Raw genomic sequence first — 19229 nt, 5'->3', positions numbered from 1 at the left:
CTGTAATCCCAGTGACTTGGGAAGTTGAGGCAGGAACATAACAAGTTCAAAGCCAGCCTCAGCAACTCAGGTCTTGTCTCAAAAAAAAAAAAAAAAAAAAAAAAAAAATTAAAAGGGCTGAGGATGGGCTCAGTTGTTAAGTGCCCTTGGCTTCAATTCCCAGTTAAAAAAAAAAAAAAGCTGAAACTTGTCTTTTTGTATTTTCTTCAATCACAGAGCATGTGAGAATCCAGATCTGGTCTGTAGACTGGCTGAGGCAGGAGAGGAGACAGTAAAAGAAATCAGAAAATTGAGCGGGTGATAGACCAGATGATAGCAGCGAACATCTCTGTGTGCACACGTCTCTACCTCTGCATCTCTTTTACCCTTTTTCTTTCTTGTTCCTTTTTTTAAAATCAAATCATCTTTTAATTGTGTTCCATTGATTTTATTTTTTATTTTATTTTTGATTACGTTAAATACCCACTTTCAAAATTCAAGATATGAAGGAGACTTTGTGAACAAAGTTCCCTCTTACTCTGCCCTTCAGCTGCCAGGTTCCTCTCTCCAAAGGCAGCCAGTGTTAACAGTTTCCTGCATATCCTCCTGAGATATTCCCTTCTTATACAAATGAACACGTACTCTACCATGATGTGAATCTTGTTTTTCTCACTTAGAAATATTGCAGATTATTCCATACCCATGCATGGAAAACTTCCTGTTCTCAAATTATTTTAAAATGCTTTTTATGTGGGCTGGGGTTATGGCTCAGTGGCAGAGTGCTTGCCTAGTAGGTGTGAGGCACTGGGTTTGATTCTCAGCACCGCATATAAATAAATAAAACAAAGGTCCATTGACAACTAAAAAAATAAAAATTAAAAAAAAATGCTTTTTATGTTATTTTATGTAGGTACCATGACTTACCTAACCAGTACCCTACTGAAGAACATTCAGGTGAGTTCAGTTTTTTTGCTATTACAAATAAGGCTGTGGTGTATGATCTCGCACATGCCATTTTGTACTTAAGCAAGTATACCTGTAAGATCAATTCTTCAAATGGAATTTCTGGGTTTTAAAAGAGTATGTGCATGTGTGAATTTGATAGATGCTGCTAAATTACCCTTCATAGAAGTTTTACCAATGTATACTGCAAAGTATTAAAGTCTGACTTTCTAAAATTCACTAAAGAACCACAACATATAAATAGGATGTAACAGTGACAACTTACTCTGACCCAGTAGCCATGTGCCAGTTGGACTGCTTGGGTTTTATTGGCTATCTTTTGGGGTGGGAAATTTGAAACTCTTTTGTAGATTAAGAGTTGTTTAGTTTCACAATTCTAAAGTGAAACATCACATTAAGGATGTTTCTAACAAATCAAGTGTTATTTATTAGTTGTGTTTCAGACTGTCAGAACATCATGATGAAGTCAGGTTTGGTGATGGGTTTATTCTTTCAATATTTCAAACTGAATATATATGTGATATGTATATACAGGTTTTTTTAATTTTTATTTTTTTTTTAGTGTTGTGATCAAAGTTGGAGCCTCACAGGCTGGGCAAATGCTCTACCACTGAACTACATCCCCAGCCCCTAAAATATCTATTTAATCTGTGGTTCTCAAACTTTTGTTCTTAGACCCCCTTATTCTCTGAAATATTACTGAAGACTCCAAAGTACTTCTATTTATACTGGTTAAATATATAGATGTTTTACCATATTTGAAAGCAAAATTGAAATTTAAGAAAGATTTCCATTACATGTCAACATAAATAACATTTTTGTAAAAATTAACTATTTTCCAAAAAAATTAGTGAGAAGAGTGGTATTTTATATATATATATATACACACATACACACACACTGCAAATCTGGCTTAATAGATGACAGATGGATTCCTCTGTCTGCTCTTCTGTATTTAAGCTGTTGTAATATCACATGTCTTATAGCCTCTGGAAAATTCTACTGCATTCTCATGACAGAATGAGAAACAGACTACTAACATTCTTAATATTATTATTAACATATTTTCATATTGTTAACCTCTGAAAGGGTCTTGAGGATTCAAAGAAGTCTCTAAACTACAATTTGAGAACAGCTGGTATAGATTAGTTTCATGATGTTTTATTGTTCTTATCCTCTAAATATTTAATTTTTGCTAAATTTATTTGTCATAGGCCAAGAGGCCTGTGAAACTGTTCAGAATTTTTGTTGATTTTCTTCTATGTTGAAGTGTTTGCTTTATGTAATTGTGATCATGTATAATTGGGTACATACATAAACATATTCAAGGCAGTTATGTTTCTTATACTTTTATTTATTTTTTTAGTAGTTTAAAACAATAACAATCTTTTTTCTCTCTTATAAATGTGAAGTTTGAGCAGAGCTCAGGAGATAGGGGAGGCTCATCTCTGCTCCACACAGCATTAGTTGGGGCAGCTCACCTGAGGGCTCAAGAATCCATTCCCAACATGCACACTCACATGGTTGGCATGTTGGTTCAGGCTGTCAGCTGGAGTGCAGATGGGTCCAAGTGCTGGGAACCTCCATTCCTCTCGGTGTAGGTCTCTCCACCTGGCCTAGGCCTAGGCTTCTTCACAGCAATGTGGCTGGGTTTCCAGGGGAAACATTGCAAGAAAGAAAAGGTTAGTCTTTTCCAAATTAAGGTGCTTAAAATTCAGTTCTAATATTAACATGGTAACGTTTGTTTCAGAAAACCTCAAATATAGTTGTACCATTAGTTTCTATCTCTTTGGTATGTTTTTGACACAGAGAAAGCTTAACCCGTAAATCATGGCCAAGTATATTCAGAACAAATGGTCAGATATTTACATCCTCAGGTACAGGCGCCTGGCTGGTGATGCACTCCCTGGCCCTGGGCTTTCAGTCCCCAACTGCTGCACCCTGGCATGGTACCTTGATGCTGCGCTGTTCACTTGAACACATTTTCTCCTGCCCAGGTTCACTCTGTTCGAATGTGGATCTATGCTTTCTTGACCCCAGCCTGGCAACTCCTCATGAATAGGGGCTAAGTTATTTGCCTGATGGCTAGCTGGCTGGGGTTTCTCTTGGATGGTTACCAATGATGAAAGTTTAGTACAAAAGACCCTGGTTCTTTCCCTGAGTAGTGCTATTTCCTGAACTCAGTGGAACCTCTCTCCGTGGAACTGGGCTGCTATGGTATAACCTTTCTTGCTCTGCCTCAATACCAGATATGCCTGTTTACCCCTCTACCATAAATTGCATCCCCCACCCCAATTTCCAGGAGGTGATGGGCAGTGCCAAGGTTCATGAGCTGTGAAGTTCAGCTCCAAAGTTAATGTTCAAAGAGGCTAAAATTTGGATAGGTCTGACTTTGTGCATAACAGGGAATCCCTAGTAAGGCATTTTGCAAACATTATACGTAAGTATGGTAGCTATATTTATTGAGGTAAGGCACCAAAAGAGCCATAAAAAGCACGCATGGGGTAGAACTCAGGTTTCATGTGCCCAAATGACACAATTTAACCAAATTCTAATGCCCACTGCTGACCACAGATCCATACACAGATCTGGGGTGTTATCAAGGAAGTCTTTCTTATCACTAGATTACTCTCAAGAAGCTAATTAATATTTGGGGGAACAGAGAAGAGGCCTGAAGAATCATCAGAGGGAAGAGAATAGTGCATGGGAAACAGATAATCAGACCCATTACCCCACTCAGAGCCAAGCACAATTCCCACAGAGAACTAGCCAACTGGTGACATGGCAACACCTATGCATAAACTAAAAGGAGCAGTGGCATGCAGCAGTTCTCCATGAGCCAACTGGCCAGGAAATAAAAGCTACCCAATAACAGAATTTTGTGCCTGGAGTCCAGTGGGTTTGCATTCTGACATGGTGGGGCTGTTCACCATACCCAGGGTAGACATCATTTTGAAGAGGAGAGTGAATGCTCAACACTACAGTATTAACCACAGTTCAGTACTCCATGTTTTTGTCCTTTTGGGCTACAAGTCTATGGCACTCACTTGTAGGATGGCTTAGGTGAGTACTGTATTTCTGTGTAACAAATGAGGAAAACAGGCCCAGGTACATTAAGTGAGTGCCTGATTGGAAAAAGACAAAATCACACTCAAGGCTTTACTCCTAATCGGGTGCTTTGACCACTGCTCCAAGGTGGATTATGTGGGTGAGAAGCTGGAGACAGTGGAACAAGCAAAGCACTAGCAGAGCCACTGCCAGAGGCTGACAGACTTCACAAGGCAAATAACAGAAGGGGAGGAAAGCAGGGCAACCACAGAGGGAGGATGCTACTGACAGATGTGGGAGTTAGTGGGAAGACTGGCACAAGTATCAAGTTTGTGTTGGGAGGAGGGAAATCAGGGTGGAGAAGTGGGGGCAGGGCCAGATGAATCACTTGGATGTGAGGGTGGGCAGAAGGCACCACTGTGGTTTCATGAGAACCAGAGTAACAATCGAAGTGGGGCTTGGGGAGATAAATCTAGCCCAGACACAGGATCAGAGTGGAAGAGTTGAAAGCAGGCAACCCGATTAGGGCACTGTTGTGATAAATCAGGGCTGGGGTAAGTCTTAGATGATGATGGAAATGGCCAAGGAAATAATAAGGAAACAATGAATTCACAAGACAAAAATAAGATATCCCAGGATTTAGTAACAGATCAGCCATGAGAACAAAAAGTACAGAGTTTAAAACTGCTACAACCTCTGAGGGTCTAGAAAAATAAAGGGCTTATTAGGACAGAAAATTGGTGCCTTTATTTTAGAGATGTCAGAGTTGAAGTGACAGTGGAAGACGGACAGATAAACAACTTGAAATTTGAGAATACATGCCAGCTATATAGCTAAAGGTCAATCTTCTACAGAGAAGGACTTTTGAAGCACATGATGAAAATGAGAAACGTTATTTTACATACGAAATTTTCTATAATCATGAAAATCAACATATAGCTTTCTTTCATATGATTTTATTACTTTCATATGATTTTATTACTTATAAAAACAAGTTATGAAAAATATTTTCCTTTTAGAGATATAGAAACTACAATCTTTGCAAAAATATACACACCCATAATTGTTACAACACATAGCCTTGTATACACCTTGGACATTAGAAGTGTTTAAGAATCATACCCTGTAAAAGTTGGAAGAAGAAATGTTTTCTTTAACTTTAGTCATATATGGTGTCATTCAAGTACTAAAGCCACACTGTTGAAATAAAACATGTCTCTAGAATATAGGTCCAAAGGGATTTAACTTTCAAGATCCTATAGATTCTTTTATTGCGCAAAGTAGAAAACTGGAATTAATTCATCTTAGGTAGCTCCAGGTGTGGTTCATTTTCCCTATACTTTTTTTTCATGAAACTAATGTGGGGGGAGGCCATGGAAACCCATCTTGAGCAGATCTCCTCTCTGTCATCTCTAATCTATGGAGCATGGCTCCTACATGATGATTTCTAAGATACTTTTGAGCTCAAAAATGCTCAGATTTTTAAATTATTCATGGTACTTTCAAAATGATACTTTCACAAGTTTTAATTCCAATATTGCATGTTAGGTAAAAGTTGATTGAGCTGACTCACCTAAAGAGAAACTTCACTTAGCATTTGTCAGGTGAAAAGCATTAGTTAACCAGATATCCAAAAGCCTAAAGTTCCCTTTTGGAATTATTGGAAAAGGTCTTTTCTCACCAAAGCATAAATCCCAGAAGTCAAATTCCTTACTTTGGAAGAATTGTAATGAGAGGGTGGGAAAGAACCTTTAGCCTTTCTACTCAACAGCTTAAGATAATGATAGATGATGTATCTGACACAGTAAGCGTTGGAGGCCACTAAAGGTTCGTGTGCATGTATTTCCTATATTGGGACTAACCTGCCATGCTTTCCTAGATACCCAATTCTTTCTTCAACTGGAGAATATTGGCTGGAAGATGCTCCAGATAAAAAAATGTATTCTTTGAATTCATGATGTATCGTGGTGCAGCTTGATAGTTAACATCATGCTGAAACACTAGAACTTAGTAGTGATTTTTTTTTCTATGTAAGAAACTATAAAAGTCAATGAACTGTGGGGTTCACAGGTCATTACATTTAGTGTATAGCATAAGCATTATTACATATAATCTCATAAAGGAAAAAAGACTAAGTTTAATAGAACTGCATTTTTAAAAGTTACTTAAAGTCTATAGTCCAAAGACAGTGATTCAGTAGGTAAGGGAGATACCTATTAGGATAAACCTAATGAAACTGAGTGTTGTAAGTTAAAATGGTAAAATCCTGGCAATATTATACGTTTCAACCTAATAAGATCCTGAGAAAATTTTATTTGGCATCACACTATAAATTTAAGGAGAATTTATAGAAAAATCACATCTCAAGTGAGAAGAAAACACTTCAGGATAGAAGTGTGCACACTGATCATGCCAAGATTTTGCTTTTGTGATTTAAAGACTGGAAATCTTGGAATGTTAAAAAAAAAAAAAATAGTGCATGGTCAAAAAAAAATATAATGCAATGTCAAAAAAAAAAAAAAAGAGGACAGAATTATAAAATGATATCTACAGTTGCTAATGCCACTGAAACAGAAAATTACTGACCAAATTTGGTCATTTAAAGACTTTTTAGAGGTTACATATAAAAACTCCACCATCAAAATGAAAAGGCACAAATAAGTTAAAAGTATGATTGGTAATCATTTATAAAATCCTCAAAAATAAGGCCAATTCATTTGATTATTAATACCAATAAGTAGGCACCTATACCAAACTTCAGCTTTGGCATCCTAAATGTTGCAAATGAATTGTTAACATAATACTAATGATAGCAGCATTATCAATAAGTTTCTTAGGCTCTACACAGCTAAAATAATTTCTAAATTTTCCCACCCAAATCCCATCAGTACCAAAAATATGTTTAAAAATTATATATTATTAAGAGTCATAAATTTTTTTGCAGTTTTTCTTCAAATAATGAGCTCTCCTCTCATCAAGGCCACCTCAACAACAGCAAAAACAAAACAAAACAGAAAACTACCAAAAAATTTTGCTAGACTACCCAGGCTAGCTATTCTTAATTAAAGACATACCATATCCAAAAATGGTACTTTATTTATGAAATTTATTAAATATAATCAATCAATAAATGCAAATTTCCAGGTGTGTGTGTGTGTGTGTGTGTGTGTGTGTGTGTTTGAAATGGTTGATGGTGTACTTGAAAAAAATATCAATTTCAGCAATGATGCTTCATTTGGAACTCTGGAACCATTTACGAATGGCTGCTCCAGCACTACTGGCTACTACACAGAGAGCACCACCCACTGTCCACCAGCTTGGTATGTCATTAAAGAAAATAATCTGAAAGATAAAAGCAAAGACCACATCCATTGTCTTCATTAGTGCTACGGGTCCTGCATTTTCTATTTGAAGTGCTTTTGTGATAAATACTTGACCCCCCAAACCAAAGAACCCAATGAGTATAAGAAACAGCCTGTCCAAGCCACAGTAAGGCAGACTCCATTCTCCTATTATAAAGAGGACGATGATGCTTTCAGTGAGGCCAAGTACGACATAATACCAAATGCTCAGAAAGTAGTCCACAGATTTTCCCATTTTTCTTAGGATAACTAGAGTCACCGCAGCAAACACGGCATGTCCGATTGCCGCAATCATTCCCTTAAGGTGGACTGAATAGCTTTCTTCCATCCCCGAAGTGTCGGAACCAAACAAAAATGGTGGTCTCACGATAAGGATCACTCCAGTGATTGTGAACAAGGTGAAGAAAGCATCCCAAAGGCTATACTTTTCCTTGAGAAATATCCAAGCAAATAGAGATGTAAACACTGGGCAGCTAAACGTGATAACTGTGGCATCTGCGAGGGACGTTGTCTGGAAAGCATAGTATATAAGGATCATGGCGGTAGAACCAAGGACTCCTCTGAGAATGAGGAAAATTCGTTGACCTTTTGGACCTATAAACCCAGTTCTGTAAATTCAAATGAAGAAATGCACATTAAGTGAACTTGGTATTTGTTTTTCAAGCAAAATGTGTAAACATTTCAAAAGTACTAAATATCAAAAGGGAATAGTAAATTAATCATAATATCTGCCACTGAATATTATATACCTTTAAAAAATGTTTTCTAAGTATAGCTAATGACATTAAAAGTGTTCACAGTACAAGCAAAAATAGTATACAAGAATCTCATAAACAATATAAATCAGTAAATATAGATATTATTTCCCCTAAGCATACATCTATAATTTTTATGTTTGCAAAAAAGATGAAAAGGAAAATAGGTTGGATGTTAACAGTTATACCTTAGCAGGTAGACTTATAATTTTCCTTATTTTCTCCAAATTTTTTATGATGAAAATGTGTCATTTTTATAATAAATATAATTTCAAAATTTATTAGCACTGTAAAGGGAAATTTGATCCTAGCGAATGTGCATTCTCAATCTCATGAGTTTTTCTATAAAAGTTGAAGCAAAGTGAAAATTTACTTTAGCCACTGAATGTGAAACAACTTTTTGTTATCCTCATGACAAAAGAGTTAAAATACATTACAAAAGCATGTGTAGTATTTGGATAATATCCGGACAACTCTGGATATTCGGAGTTAGAAATCAAAGAGTGGCCACCCTCGGCCCATATTTTGAAAAGCCAGGAGTTAGCCTTCTGTGACAGTGAAACATAAAATGCATCAAAACAGATTAGGGCCAAAGATTTTAAGAAAACTCTTGTGACAATATTTTCATCCCAAAATGGAGAAGGTGGTTATGTTAGGCTCAGAGTTCTGTTGCCACCAGTACAAATTTCTTATCTTATCATCATTTATTTTCTTAAGTTATCAAGAGTTGCACATATTCACACTGGAAATCCCGATAACATTAATCTTAGTAGATTTTCACTTTTTGTAACAATTCCTCACTCAAGACATGGAGTGAAACTCTTCTAAGTGAATTGGCATCATGTTAGGAGACACAAGGAGACTTAGGTGGCAAACAGGTAAAGATTTTAATTTGGGATTTAAGCATCTCTGCCCATAGACATGGAGAGCCAGGCAGCCAGCTAATAGGGACCCACTGGCCTCTCTCCCAGGGTTCAAAGTACACTGGGGTGTGTGTAGGTTATAACAACCTGAGAAGGCATGATTTAACCCTGGGGAGAGTGGGGGATTCCACAGGGAAGGCAAAGAGGTATTGGCAGGGATGGAGGGATGTGGGGAGAACAGTGAAGGGACAATAAATATAGTGTTCATATATTGTTATGTTCTACATACACAAAGCACTCCGTCCTAGAATAAATCTTACTTGACTCTTGCAACCACCTTGCAGGGCGGAAGACAGAGTATCATTCCAAAGGAGGAAGCTGAATACGAAAGTAGCCAGAAAGACCTTGCTCAAGGTTATCCTTATTCTTATCGCTTTCTGGGGAAGACCTAAATCTTAAACTACTATGGCCTTGTGCCTACCCTGGTAAGAGAGCAGCCTGTTTCATTTAAAGAAACCTCTGACTCTAGGAGACACCACTACTTCCTTACCTTTACTTTTTTCCTTCCAAATACTAGTGATGCCAAAGGGAAGAAGGGAAGGTAGTACAAGGTGAGGGGAATTATATAGGGAAAACTTTATTTTCAAAGCGGGGTGGTAGTGGTGAATGACTCTCCTCCTTTTGTGGACATGTGGTAAGCGCTTACAACAGCATCTTGTGTGGATAGATTCATGTGCCTTTTCACTTATCAAAGCTAAGGGGTATAGAAACTGGTAAATCTATGATAAAGCAGATACTGTAGAGAAAATAAGGCAGGTCAAAAGATTGACACACATTTATTAATAGCTTCTACTTTGCAGTTTTAAGAAATACTTACTTTCTGTATATTAAGCAAGGGATAATAACTAGCATTTGGAACACACATCGAAATGCACTAATTTCTACAGCATGGACGTCTTGCACTTTTTTAACAAATAAAGAGCCCACTGAGAAAAGGAAGGCAGACAATAATGTGTAAAACAAGCCAAGTCCAGGACAGGGTGCTTTCTTCTTGGCTTCTGAAAAAGATTAAATTCTGGTTAGTCCTTGCTTCCAAGTGTACTTTTTTTTTTTTTTTTTTTTTTTTATCATTTGCACTTAAAAATTGAGAAAAATGGAACTGTGTCAATGGCTAACAGACTATAAATACTTCCTTCTAAGCATATCCATTCTTTGAACCTGTACCATTTCCCCCATCAATTATGAAGAACCCCTAGATAAGGGCAACAATTTAAACCATTTAAAAAATACTGTTTCACCCTATAAAATGGATTTCCTTTGGCTTACTGAAGAATCACCCTCTCTTACAAAGTCACGAAGCAAAAAGCTTGCCAAGGCAGTGAGAGAAATCTTCAAGAAACACTTGTCAAGATGGAAGTGAAAAATACTTCCCCTCTCACTAGTGAACCTGGCTTTTTGAAGAAAGTGTTCTTTTCTGGAACACAGTTAATAACAGGGTTATCTGATCATTTGTTGATTTGGTGAGCCTGTGAGCTCCTCCAGGGCTAGGAGCTCAGCTATCCTGTCCCTGCCTGGCAGATGGAAGACCCTGAATAAATATTTGGTGAAATCAAAGAATATGAGAGAACTTCACAAAAGACTTAAGAGTCTAACATGACTGGCAACAGCATAACATGGGAAGGTTCTCTGTTGTGGAATCCTGAACTGTAAATCACATATGTAACATGGTTCACGACTCATCTTTCCAGTTGAGGGCAGGGTTTGCAGGGTCCCCAGTGCCCTCTGACTCCCAGGAGTTTTGCAGAGACTCACTTCATCTAATCCTTACTTCTTGGCTTCATCTGAACCAGGAAACGTGTGCTTTCTCCAGAGCATCCAGTGTTCAATCTGCTAATGACAATCTGTGTTTAGCCCCTTCCTGTCTTAGTTTCCTATTACAGGAGTAGAACCTGCTTTCACTGTCACTCCTTGGTCAATGAAAGCAAACACAGCAGGGTAAGCAGAACACTCCCTAAAAGACCACACACTGAGGACAAGAAGGAAATACAACTGACTGATGTCAGTTAAGAGCACACTGAACATGATGAGTGTGTGAACATGTACAATTTGCTGGAAAACTAGGATTATCATTTCAATCTAGGAAGGTACAATGTGTTACTCAGCTATAGAACACTATTGCATAACATTGTTTTTTTTTAAATGTCCTTCTCAACATCCTCATGTCAGTTAGATACCTTTGCCCACAAGTGACTAAAAATCAAGACCAAAGTGTGATGTTGCAGTCCTTCCGGGGTCACTGTACAGCCTGACTTTTGTAGTCAAAGATACCCTTCTCATCAGAGACCTCCACTTTTCCTCTTCTGCACATCTGGAGAGACTGCTTTGAAGCTAGCAACCATCAACCCTTATAGGTGCCAGAACCTTCTATGTTTTATTCTGTCCCTACATATTCAAATAGTGCAGAAGTGAACTGCATACGCCCACTCAGGCCATGAGAAGGAAGTTTTAGAGGACTTCCAAGTTAAGTACCACATGCCTTGCCTATGGTCAGCCTTGGAGTTTAACTTCTGAAATTTCAGAATTCAGATCCAAATAAAACAGTTTTTCTTAAAAGCAACCCAGCCCATAATACATAGAAACTGTACCCTCAGAACAGAATGAGAAGGTCAAGGACAGAAAACATCTCCCTGCTCTATAATTCAAGGATGTCCTCCAACCTAAACTTGTCAATTTTTCTCCAGGAAAATTTCAGTTTAACATGATATTTAACTGTTTTAAAGGGTAATTTTACACCCTTGGCTCTGATGTTCTTTCCCTTTAAAACACATACACACTTTTTTTCTTTAAACCTATAAATTCTTAAGGCTCATGTTTCCCGACTGGACAGGACAGATGTTAGAAGGCCTAGCTGAATCTGATTATTTGTTAATGAAGGTGATGGATGAGGGTGAGGAATGGGTATACTCAGGCAAACCTTAGTCTTTTACTGAATAATAATTTCAATTCTGTCAATGGAGATGAGCAACAGGGTGGGATAACCCAGAGAGGTGTGTGCGCATGTAATGTATTTCCACGAGCACATGGAACATATCCAATAATGTGGCAACCCTAAATAATCCAAATTAAGTAAGTGTAGTTTCCCAAAGGAAACTGAAAATTTGCTCAGCTCTTTGAGCCTCTGCTTTAAACTGGTGATCACAAATCTGGTTGGGAATTAGAATCCCCTGAGTAACTTTAAAAAACTCAATTCCCAAGCCCCACCCCAGACCCACTGAAACAGAACCTCTGGGGCTGTAAAAGCTCCATTATTTGAGGACCACTACTGGTCAACAGAACTCACTCCTTCCAGGAAGATACAAGGCCCAGTACTAAGCCAACTTCTCCCTGCTTCAGCCTAAGATCTACATTATTCCTGAAGAAAGCAAAAAGATCTCTTAGGACAGCTGTACACTGTCTGTTAGGGTCATGCAAGAATGCAAGAAAAATGGGTAAGAATTCTAACCTGAACTTGAACATCAACTAACTACTTACATAGAGTCTAAAAAGGAGACTGTCAAAAAGTTCCACAACAACAGTATAGTGGTTTAAAGTACTTTTTATGACAATCTTCTTTTCAGATTGTTATCTGATTGCCTTACAATAACTATTACTAAGTCTTATTGTTAGGAATTTTCTTTGAAGTTAAAAGACACTACAAGATTCTTAGGTATGCTCAACACAGGTTTGTCATCTTGCCATGTGCTAAGTATTCCTTGTTGATTCACAAAGAGGAAATGTTCATGACTTTGCAAGGATTGACTTAGGATTTATGACATTTAGCCACTGGCTGATAAGGTGAGAAACTGACCTCTTCAAGAGCTGCTCACTGACCAATTTGAGGTAACCTGGCTCTAGAGGTACCAGTGCTTGTATAAATGACCAAAAATCAGACAAGTTTCTACGAGCACTTAAGGAAGAAATGGAGCAAGAACTATCTTTCAGGGCTTGTCTCTAAATTGGGTAAAGTGCATACAGTGAGGAGGTAAAATTGAGGCAAAATTAAGATAAAGGAGATAAAATTAAGAGACACAGAAATCCCCGGTCACATTTAAGGGAGGAGATCCAGGAGATCTGGTGATGCAAACATTATAACTTGGTCTTAAAATGAGACCTCACTATGTTTCCTTCTAGGAAGTTGTGCCATGGAAAAGGCCTTGGGGCTGGGTCTTTGGCAAGCTGGGATCCTAAAGCTGGTGCTGCTCAGACCTGCAGTGTTTCACACAGTCAGACCTTGGAAGAAAAACAAAAACAAAACAAAACAAAAAAACTCTCCCCAAATCCTCACTTTCCTGGAACTCACTTTTCTTCTTTGTCAGAGACCAAGGGTTGTCACAGGGTAGAGGGGGGTGGGGTGCGGAAGGGGTTTCCTGTCTTTGAGGACTAGGAAATCCTTAACAGGGAGTTTTGCATAAGTTGCTAAAAAGTCCTCCTATTCTCCAAAGGTTAAGCAGTAATGGTCCTACTCAACTTTGCCTTTCCAAGAGTCTAAGATTCTAGGACAAACACTTTTTTGGAGCAGACATGCTTTTCAACTTCCTCTTCGAGGAGTCGGGTTTAGGACCGAGATAAGTTTTTGAGGGTCAGCTTTCTTCTAACCTCGGCCTTGGCCTCTCTCGCTAACCTCCCACCTTCAACTTCCTCGGGGAGGGCACAACAAACAGCAATCTGACTCCAAGGTCCTGCCAGCAACACTAATTACAGGAGGAGCCTTAGAATCCGCAAAGGGTTGCGAACACAATCAGAAACTTTCTCCAGTCTTGGCGCCGGCGGGGGCACGGAGGGGCTTGTGCTTTGCAGCCCCCAGGTGACAGCTCGACGGTCTTCCCGGGCGCGGGGCGGAATGCTGAGGGATGCGCGGTGGTCACTGTACCCTGTCTGCGGAGACCCCAGCCCCAGCCCGCCGGCCCCCGCCCGGCCCCCAGGTGAGACCCGCGCCCGGGCCGCACGCGCACTCACCGGGCTCCGCGCGAGAGCAGCACGGCGAGGATCTGCAGAGCCAGCATCTGCCGCCTCCGGGTGCCCCGGCTGCCTCGGCGTCCGCAGGCTCCTCGCTGGCGTTCGAAGGCGCGTGGTCGGTCAGCTGCAGCCCAGACTCCAGAAGCTCGGCAGGCTCCCCGGCGCGCTCCTGGGCGCTCTCTTGGGGCCCCATCTCGTGGCCCACGCTCTCCCGGCGGCCGGCGCGCCGTCTGGCGCCGACAGCAGCCGCTCGGCTGCCCTGTTCTTCCGGCCGGCGGTGGCGCTCGTGCGCATGCGCGCGCGCCCTCCCCACTCCCCTGCTCCCTTGGGACCGCGCTTCTGTCCTCCGCTGCCCTCTTGAGTGCTTCTCTCAGAGCTTCTTGCCCAGGGGCAGATCCGCCGCCTCCCTGGTGGGGCTGCGGTCAGGCTAGACGGGCCAGCGGCTTGGGACTATCCTTCCCAGGGCACACTGGTCCTCTCTCTGTCTTTGCACAGACAGGGAGGGACGCTGGGTTTCCAGCCCTGGCGCCGCGGGTCCCTGTGACCTTCTCTTGAGATTCAGAGATTGAGTATTTATGTATTGGTGTGGCACCGCGTTCCGCACCTTTGGGATACCCTGGAGACTGCAGAGCACTGTGCCTGTCTTTAACCCACCAGGGGCTTGTTGTCTGTTTCTCTCTTGTCTCATTGCTATTTTACTGGTTTGGGAAGTAATGTGTAATCATTGGGAAAAATATATAAGGCGAAGCAGAACTCATTTAGGTGCTTTTTGCAATAGTTAGGACACAACACATTATTAATCTGTTTTTTGTTGTTATTGTTAACTAAGGCATCCTGATTGAGTCAAATGTAAGATACAAATTATCTTATCTAGTAAGATCAAAGAAACATGTCATTTGACCTCAGGATTCACTAACAGTCCCTTTATGCTGGTGTCTCTCTCCCCCCCCCCCCCCCCCCGTGTGTGTGTGTGTGTGTGTGTGTGTGTGTGTGTGTGTTTGGGTTGCAGGGGTGGTACTGGGGATTGAACACAAAGACGCTTTACCACTGAGCTACATCCTCAGCCCTTTTTATTTTTTAATTTTAAGACAGGGTCTCACTAAGTTGCTTAGAGTCTATATTGCTGAGGCTGGCATGAAACTTGTAATTTTCCTGCCTCAGCCTCCTGAGCCTCTAGGATTATAGGCATGCACTGCTGCAGCTGGTCTCTTTATGTTTAAGTACTTCTTTTTTCATTCCTTTGCTTGCTCTAAATGTGACAGGACATTCTCTGGGCAAAGATGAAGGTGTGTAAGCCATTCTAGGTCCAGTCTCCAAGCAAATTACCAAACAAGAGAGTGAGGTTTGCCTTTTTTCAGACATCTCCACAAATGGAAACAGTACTAGACTCTAGGAATCCTACATTCTGGCCTGAGTGTGTGACCTCAGACAGTCACAACTGTACCCCTTGAAGCCTTGATTAATATCCTTTATCAAATAGAGATGAAATGTTTCTCTTCCTTCTTTACAGAGTTTCTCTGCAAATAAAATGTCATTAACAGACCCTGGAAAACATTTTATGGGAAAATCAAGATGTATTTTTACCTAGGGTGAACATACAGTTTGTCCTTCAAACTGGAACTTCTTTTTTTAAGATTAAAAGGGTGAGCTCTTTTAAAACTTATGAGGACAATAGGCATAAACTGGGACTGTCCTAGGCAAACTGGGACAAATGGCCAGATGAATTCTAGTTAGATTAATATATATCATTGCCATGTCTGGAAAAATAAGTTAAGGCTGATCAAAAATATATGCAACAGGGCTGGGGCTATAGCTCAGTGGTAGACAGCCTGCTTGCACGTGTGAGGCACTGGGTTAGATCCTCAGCACCACATAGAAATAAAAATAAATAAAGATATTGTGTCCATCTACATCTAAAAAAAAAAATTTAAAAATATATGCAACAGCTTTTGTTGTTGTTGCAGGGAGGGAGGGTTAGGGTGGTAGATCATGAATATGAAGGAACAACCAAAAAGCTTCTCCAAATATCAGGAAAGTCGGGTGCAGTTTCACAGTTGCATTCTAGGATGTAGATGTGAGGAGAGTCGGAAGAATCTCCCTCTTCAAATGATGAAGATGGTGGCTAGGGAGTGTAAAGAGGAAGAAAGGAAGTGCCTAATGTGTAAGGCCCTGGGTGCCATCCCCAACAACCCCCCCCCCCAAAAAAAAAGAAAGAAAAAGAAAAAAGTGTGATGAATTGAGAAAGTGTCCTGACCACTTCATCTTAAATACCATCCTTAAAAAAGGAGAAGAATAAAAAAAGAAGGAAAGTACCATTGTGACTAAGATTTGGAGGCATAATTTCAGTGTTGTAGTTTCTTTCCTTTAACTTTCTCCCCTTCCACTGCTAACCTTGAGAAATGAATGGTATCAGTCATATTCATTCTCCCGTCTTAGCTAATCAAGAGCCATGCAGAAACAAAGACAACTGATAAGAAAAATATGAACCACACCAGAATCAAAAGTCATGGGCCTGCTGCAGCTTCTCCTAGGAGGCATGCAGACGTTCTTCCTTGAGCTTTGTTATATCAGGGCTTTGGAGACAGTGACACGGAGTTGGTGAGGATGGATTTCACTCACCCTTATTGTGAAGGATAGGGGAGACCTGCTCTCAGCCAGTAGTAACAGTCAGATGTTACATTCTGACCCAGGTAGAGGAGACAGGGAAGAAGGCATGGAGATGGAACGGACAGGATTCACTGACTGGATGAGAAAGAGTGTTGCATGAGATGTTCCAACTGAAACTCTTCTGCATCTAAAGGGATTCTGTCTTCCAGTGAGGACAGGAGCTTCCACCATGATGCCAGTAAGCATGGTGGGGGTGGCACTTCTGAGGTCAAGAGGCAAGACGAAAGCAGAGGAGAGATGGGTTCTACTTGTCCCTGTTAGCACCTGGAAGTCCATTGTCCTTGCCGTTCCCATGGCAGCAGATGGAGACCTTCGTGTACTGCCAGAGTGAGCCTCCTGACATCCAGTACTGTTTGCATGTCAAGGGTGTTCCCATGCGAGACATTTGTATATCAGGAACTGTCTTTTTTTCTAGTATGTCACTGCATGCCTACCAGACTGGCACCTGGGTACTGATTTGAAAGACTGTTTTGTTTTTTTTAATTTTTCAAAAAAGATCATAGTTTCTTACTCTTTCAATTAATGTACCTCATGACTCGGGACATAGAAATTTGTTCCAAAGAGTGCAACCTGATGTTTATGTTGGGGAAAAAAAAATCAGTACTGTGAAACACAAGGTCATACTTCTAAAAAACCTTGTTAAATGAAAGAGGGAACATGCAAAAGAGAGGTCTAAATGGATAAATGTAGCCTAGTATACCAGAGAGAAAGAGGCAAAATAAACTGTTCAGATATTTGATATGAACTGACTCTGGAAATATAACAAGAAAAAAAAGCCAGGAATAACTCCTCAAAACATTATACATAGAATCACCATACGATGTAGCAATTCCACTTTAGGTGTAGACCTAGAAGAATTGAAAGCATGAACTTGAACAGGTTTTTGGAATGCCCGGTACTCATAGTGTATATGCAAATGAAATAAACCAAACATAAAGGATAAATATCCTCTACTTATTAGAGGAGCCTAGTGTAGTCAAATCCATGGAGACACAAAGAATAGGGAGTTAGTGTTTAATGGATGTGGAATTCAGTTCGGGAATGGTGAAAGAGTTCTGTGGATGAACAATGGTGATGGTATGTCACCATGTGAATGCACTAATGCCTCTGAACTGTGTACTTAAAGTTGTTTAAAGGGTAAATTTTGTGTTATGTACATGTTATTAAAAAATTTTTTTAAAGGTTAAAAAAGTTGCCAGGGGAAACCCTTCTGAGAGTGTCATCGACAGATAATAAACCAGCAATGTGCATCCAGAGTTGAAGTTAACCTAGGCCTGCACTCACACCAAGGCATCAAGGTATTTTCTCCAGCACCAGTCTTACCCTTTCTTCAGCTCTGGCCCACAATTATAGAGAAATGAAGATGAGCATAAAAGAAAGAAACAACTGGAAGCCAGGCATGGTGGTGCACGCCTGTAATCCCAGCAAGTTTGAGGCCAGCCTCAGCAATTTATCCAGATCCTGACTCAAAATTAAGAAAATAAAAAGGACTGGGGATGTAGCTCATTGGTAGAGCTCATCTGGGTTCAATCCTCAGTGCAAAAGAAAATAGAACAGAAAAAGTAAAAATAATAGGAGAGGAGAGGCAGCATGGTATAGTGTCTTCCAGGCTCTTGAAACTTTCCTACCCAAGTATCCCCAGTTGCTAAAAAATGTCAACTTGGAAATCTGGAGTCAGAATTTAAAGTCCTTATCAGATTTTTAAGTTTCTTTAAACTCCTGTGTTCCAACTTAAAAAATGTATGCCAATTTTCCTTTCTGGTCCCTGATATGTTTATCTTCATACCATCTTTCATGTAACACATCTGACTAATGTTTGAATGCTTACATTGAACCATTTACAATTCTGGCAGGCAGAGAGTGAGAAACAAAAGAGGCAAGGTTTCTGACCTCAGGGAAAGGGAGAGATGTGCTGGAAGATGAAAAAAAAAAAAAAAAAAAAAAAAAAGCTGGCATTATCTAGCAAAATTGCTGTTCCAGAGGGTGTGGGTCTGTCTTAGCTCTAGGCTTTTTGTCCTCTCCCAGTTTGAAGGATTGGCCTGGGAGTCTGTATGCTGGGTCTGGGCTGGTGCAATGCTCTGGATGATTCCCCTCTCTCTCCCAGACTCCATTTCCTGAGTCACAGGGCTGCATCCAGAGCAATCACTGAGGGCTGGAGGTGCACCCTGCAGGCCTTGGCGCTCCCTTTCCCTGTACCTGGGACTTTCTCCAGTTCTCCCTTGTTTTCTTACCCTTTGGTCTGTTCCCACACTGCAAAAGGTAACTCCTGTATACATAAATGATTTCTGACACCCCAGGGAACCTCTGTCCTCCTCTGAGAACTTTTTGTTTACAGATTCTCTGAGAGGGAGCATGCCTGAGCTTTTGACTTGGCCCCAGATGATCCTACATAATCCACTGTAACCTCGGATCTGTTGTGATTTGAGACTTGGATTCCACTCAGCTCTTGTTTTAATAACTACCATTTATGAAACACTCAAAATATGCCACGCACTATTAAGTATGTTGACTCTTTTAATCCTCCTGTGAACTTTATCAGGCAGTTGAGCAAAATTGTTAAAAGCAGGACTCTGGAGTCAACTGCTCTGGGTTCCCAT

General features: G+C 40.3%; 1 protein-coding gene across 1 annotated transcript; it reads right to left on the bottom strand.

Annotated features, from left to right (window-relative positions):
* Nucleotides 1-4992: 4992 nt before the first annotated feature.
* On the bottom strand, nt 4993-14224 carry Slc35g1 (solute carrier family 35 member G1). The gene is made up of 3 exons (XM_076834512.1): nt 13966-14224; nt 9848-10028; nt 4993-7960 (listed from the first exon to the last, which is right to left on the bottom strand). The coding sequence occupies exons 1-3, from the start codon at nt 14156-14158 to the stop codon at nt 7222-7224; spliced, it is 1113 nt and encodes a 370-aa protein (XP_076690627.1). The 5' UTR covers nt 14159-14224; the 3' UTR covers nt 4993-7221.
* Nucleotides 14225-19229: the final 5005 nt, after the last annotated feature.

The sequence above is a fragment of the Callospermophilus lateralis genome, chromosome 15 (assembly GCF_048772815.1).
Source record: "Callospermophilus lateralis isolate mCalLat2 chromosome 15, mCalLat2.hap1, whole genome shotgun sequence".
Taxonomy (NCBI): Eukaryota; Metazoa; Chordata; class Mammalia; order Rodentia; family Sciuridae; genus Callospermophilus; species Callospermophilus lateralis.
Note: the sequence above shows the minus strand (reverse complement) of the source record. Positions and strands in the feature narration are given on the sequence as shown.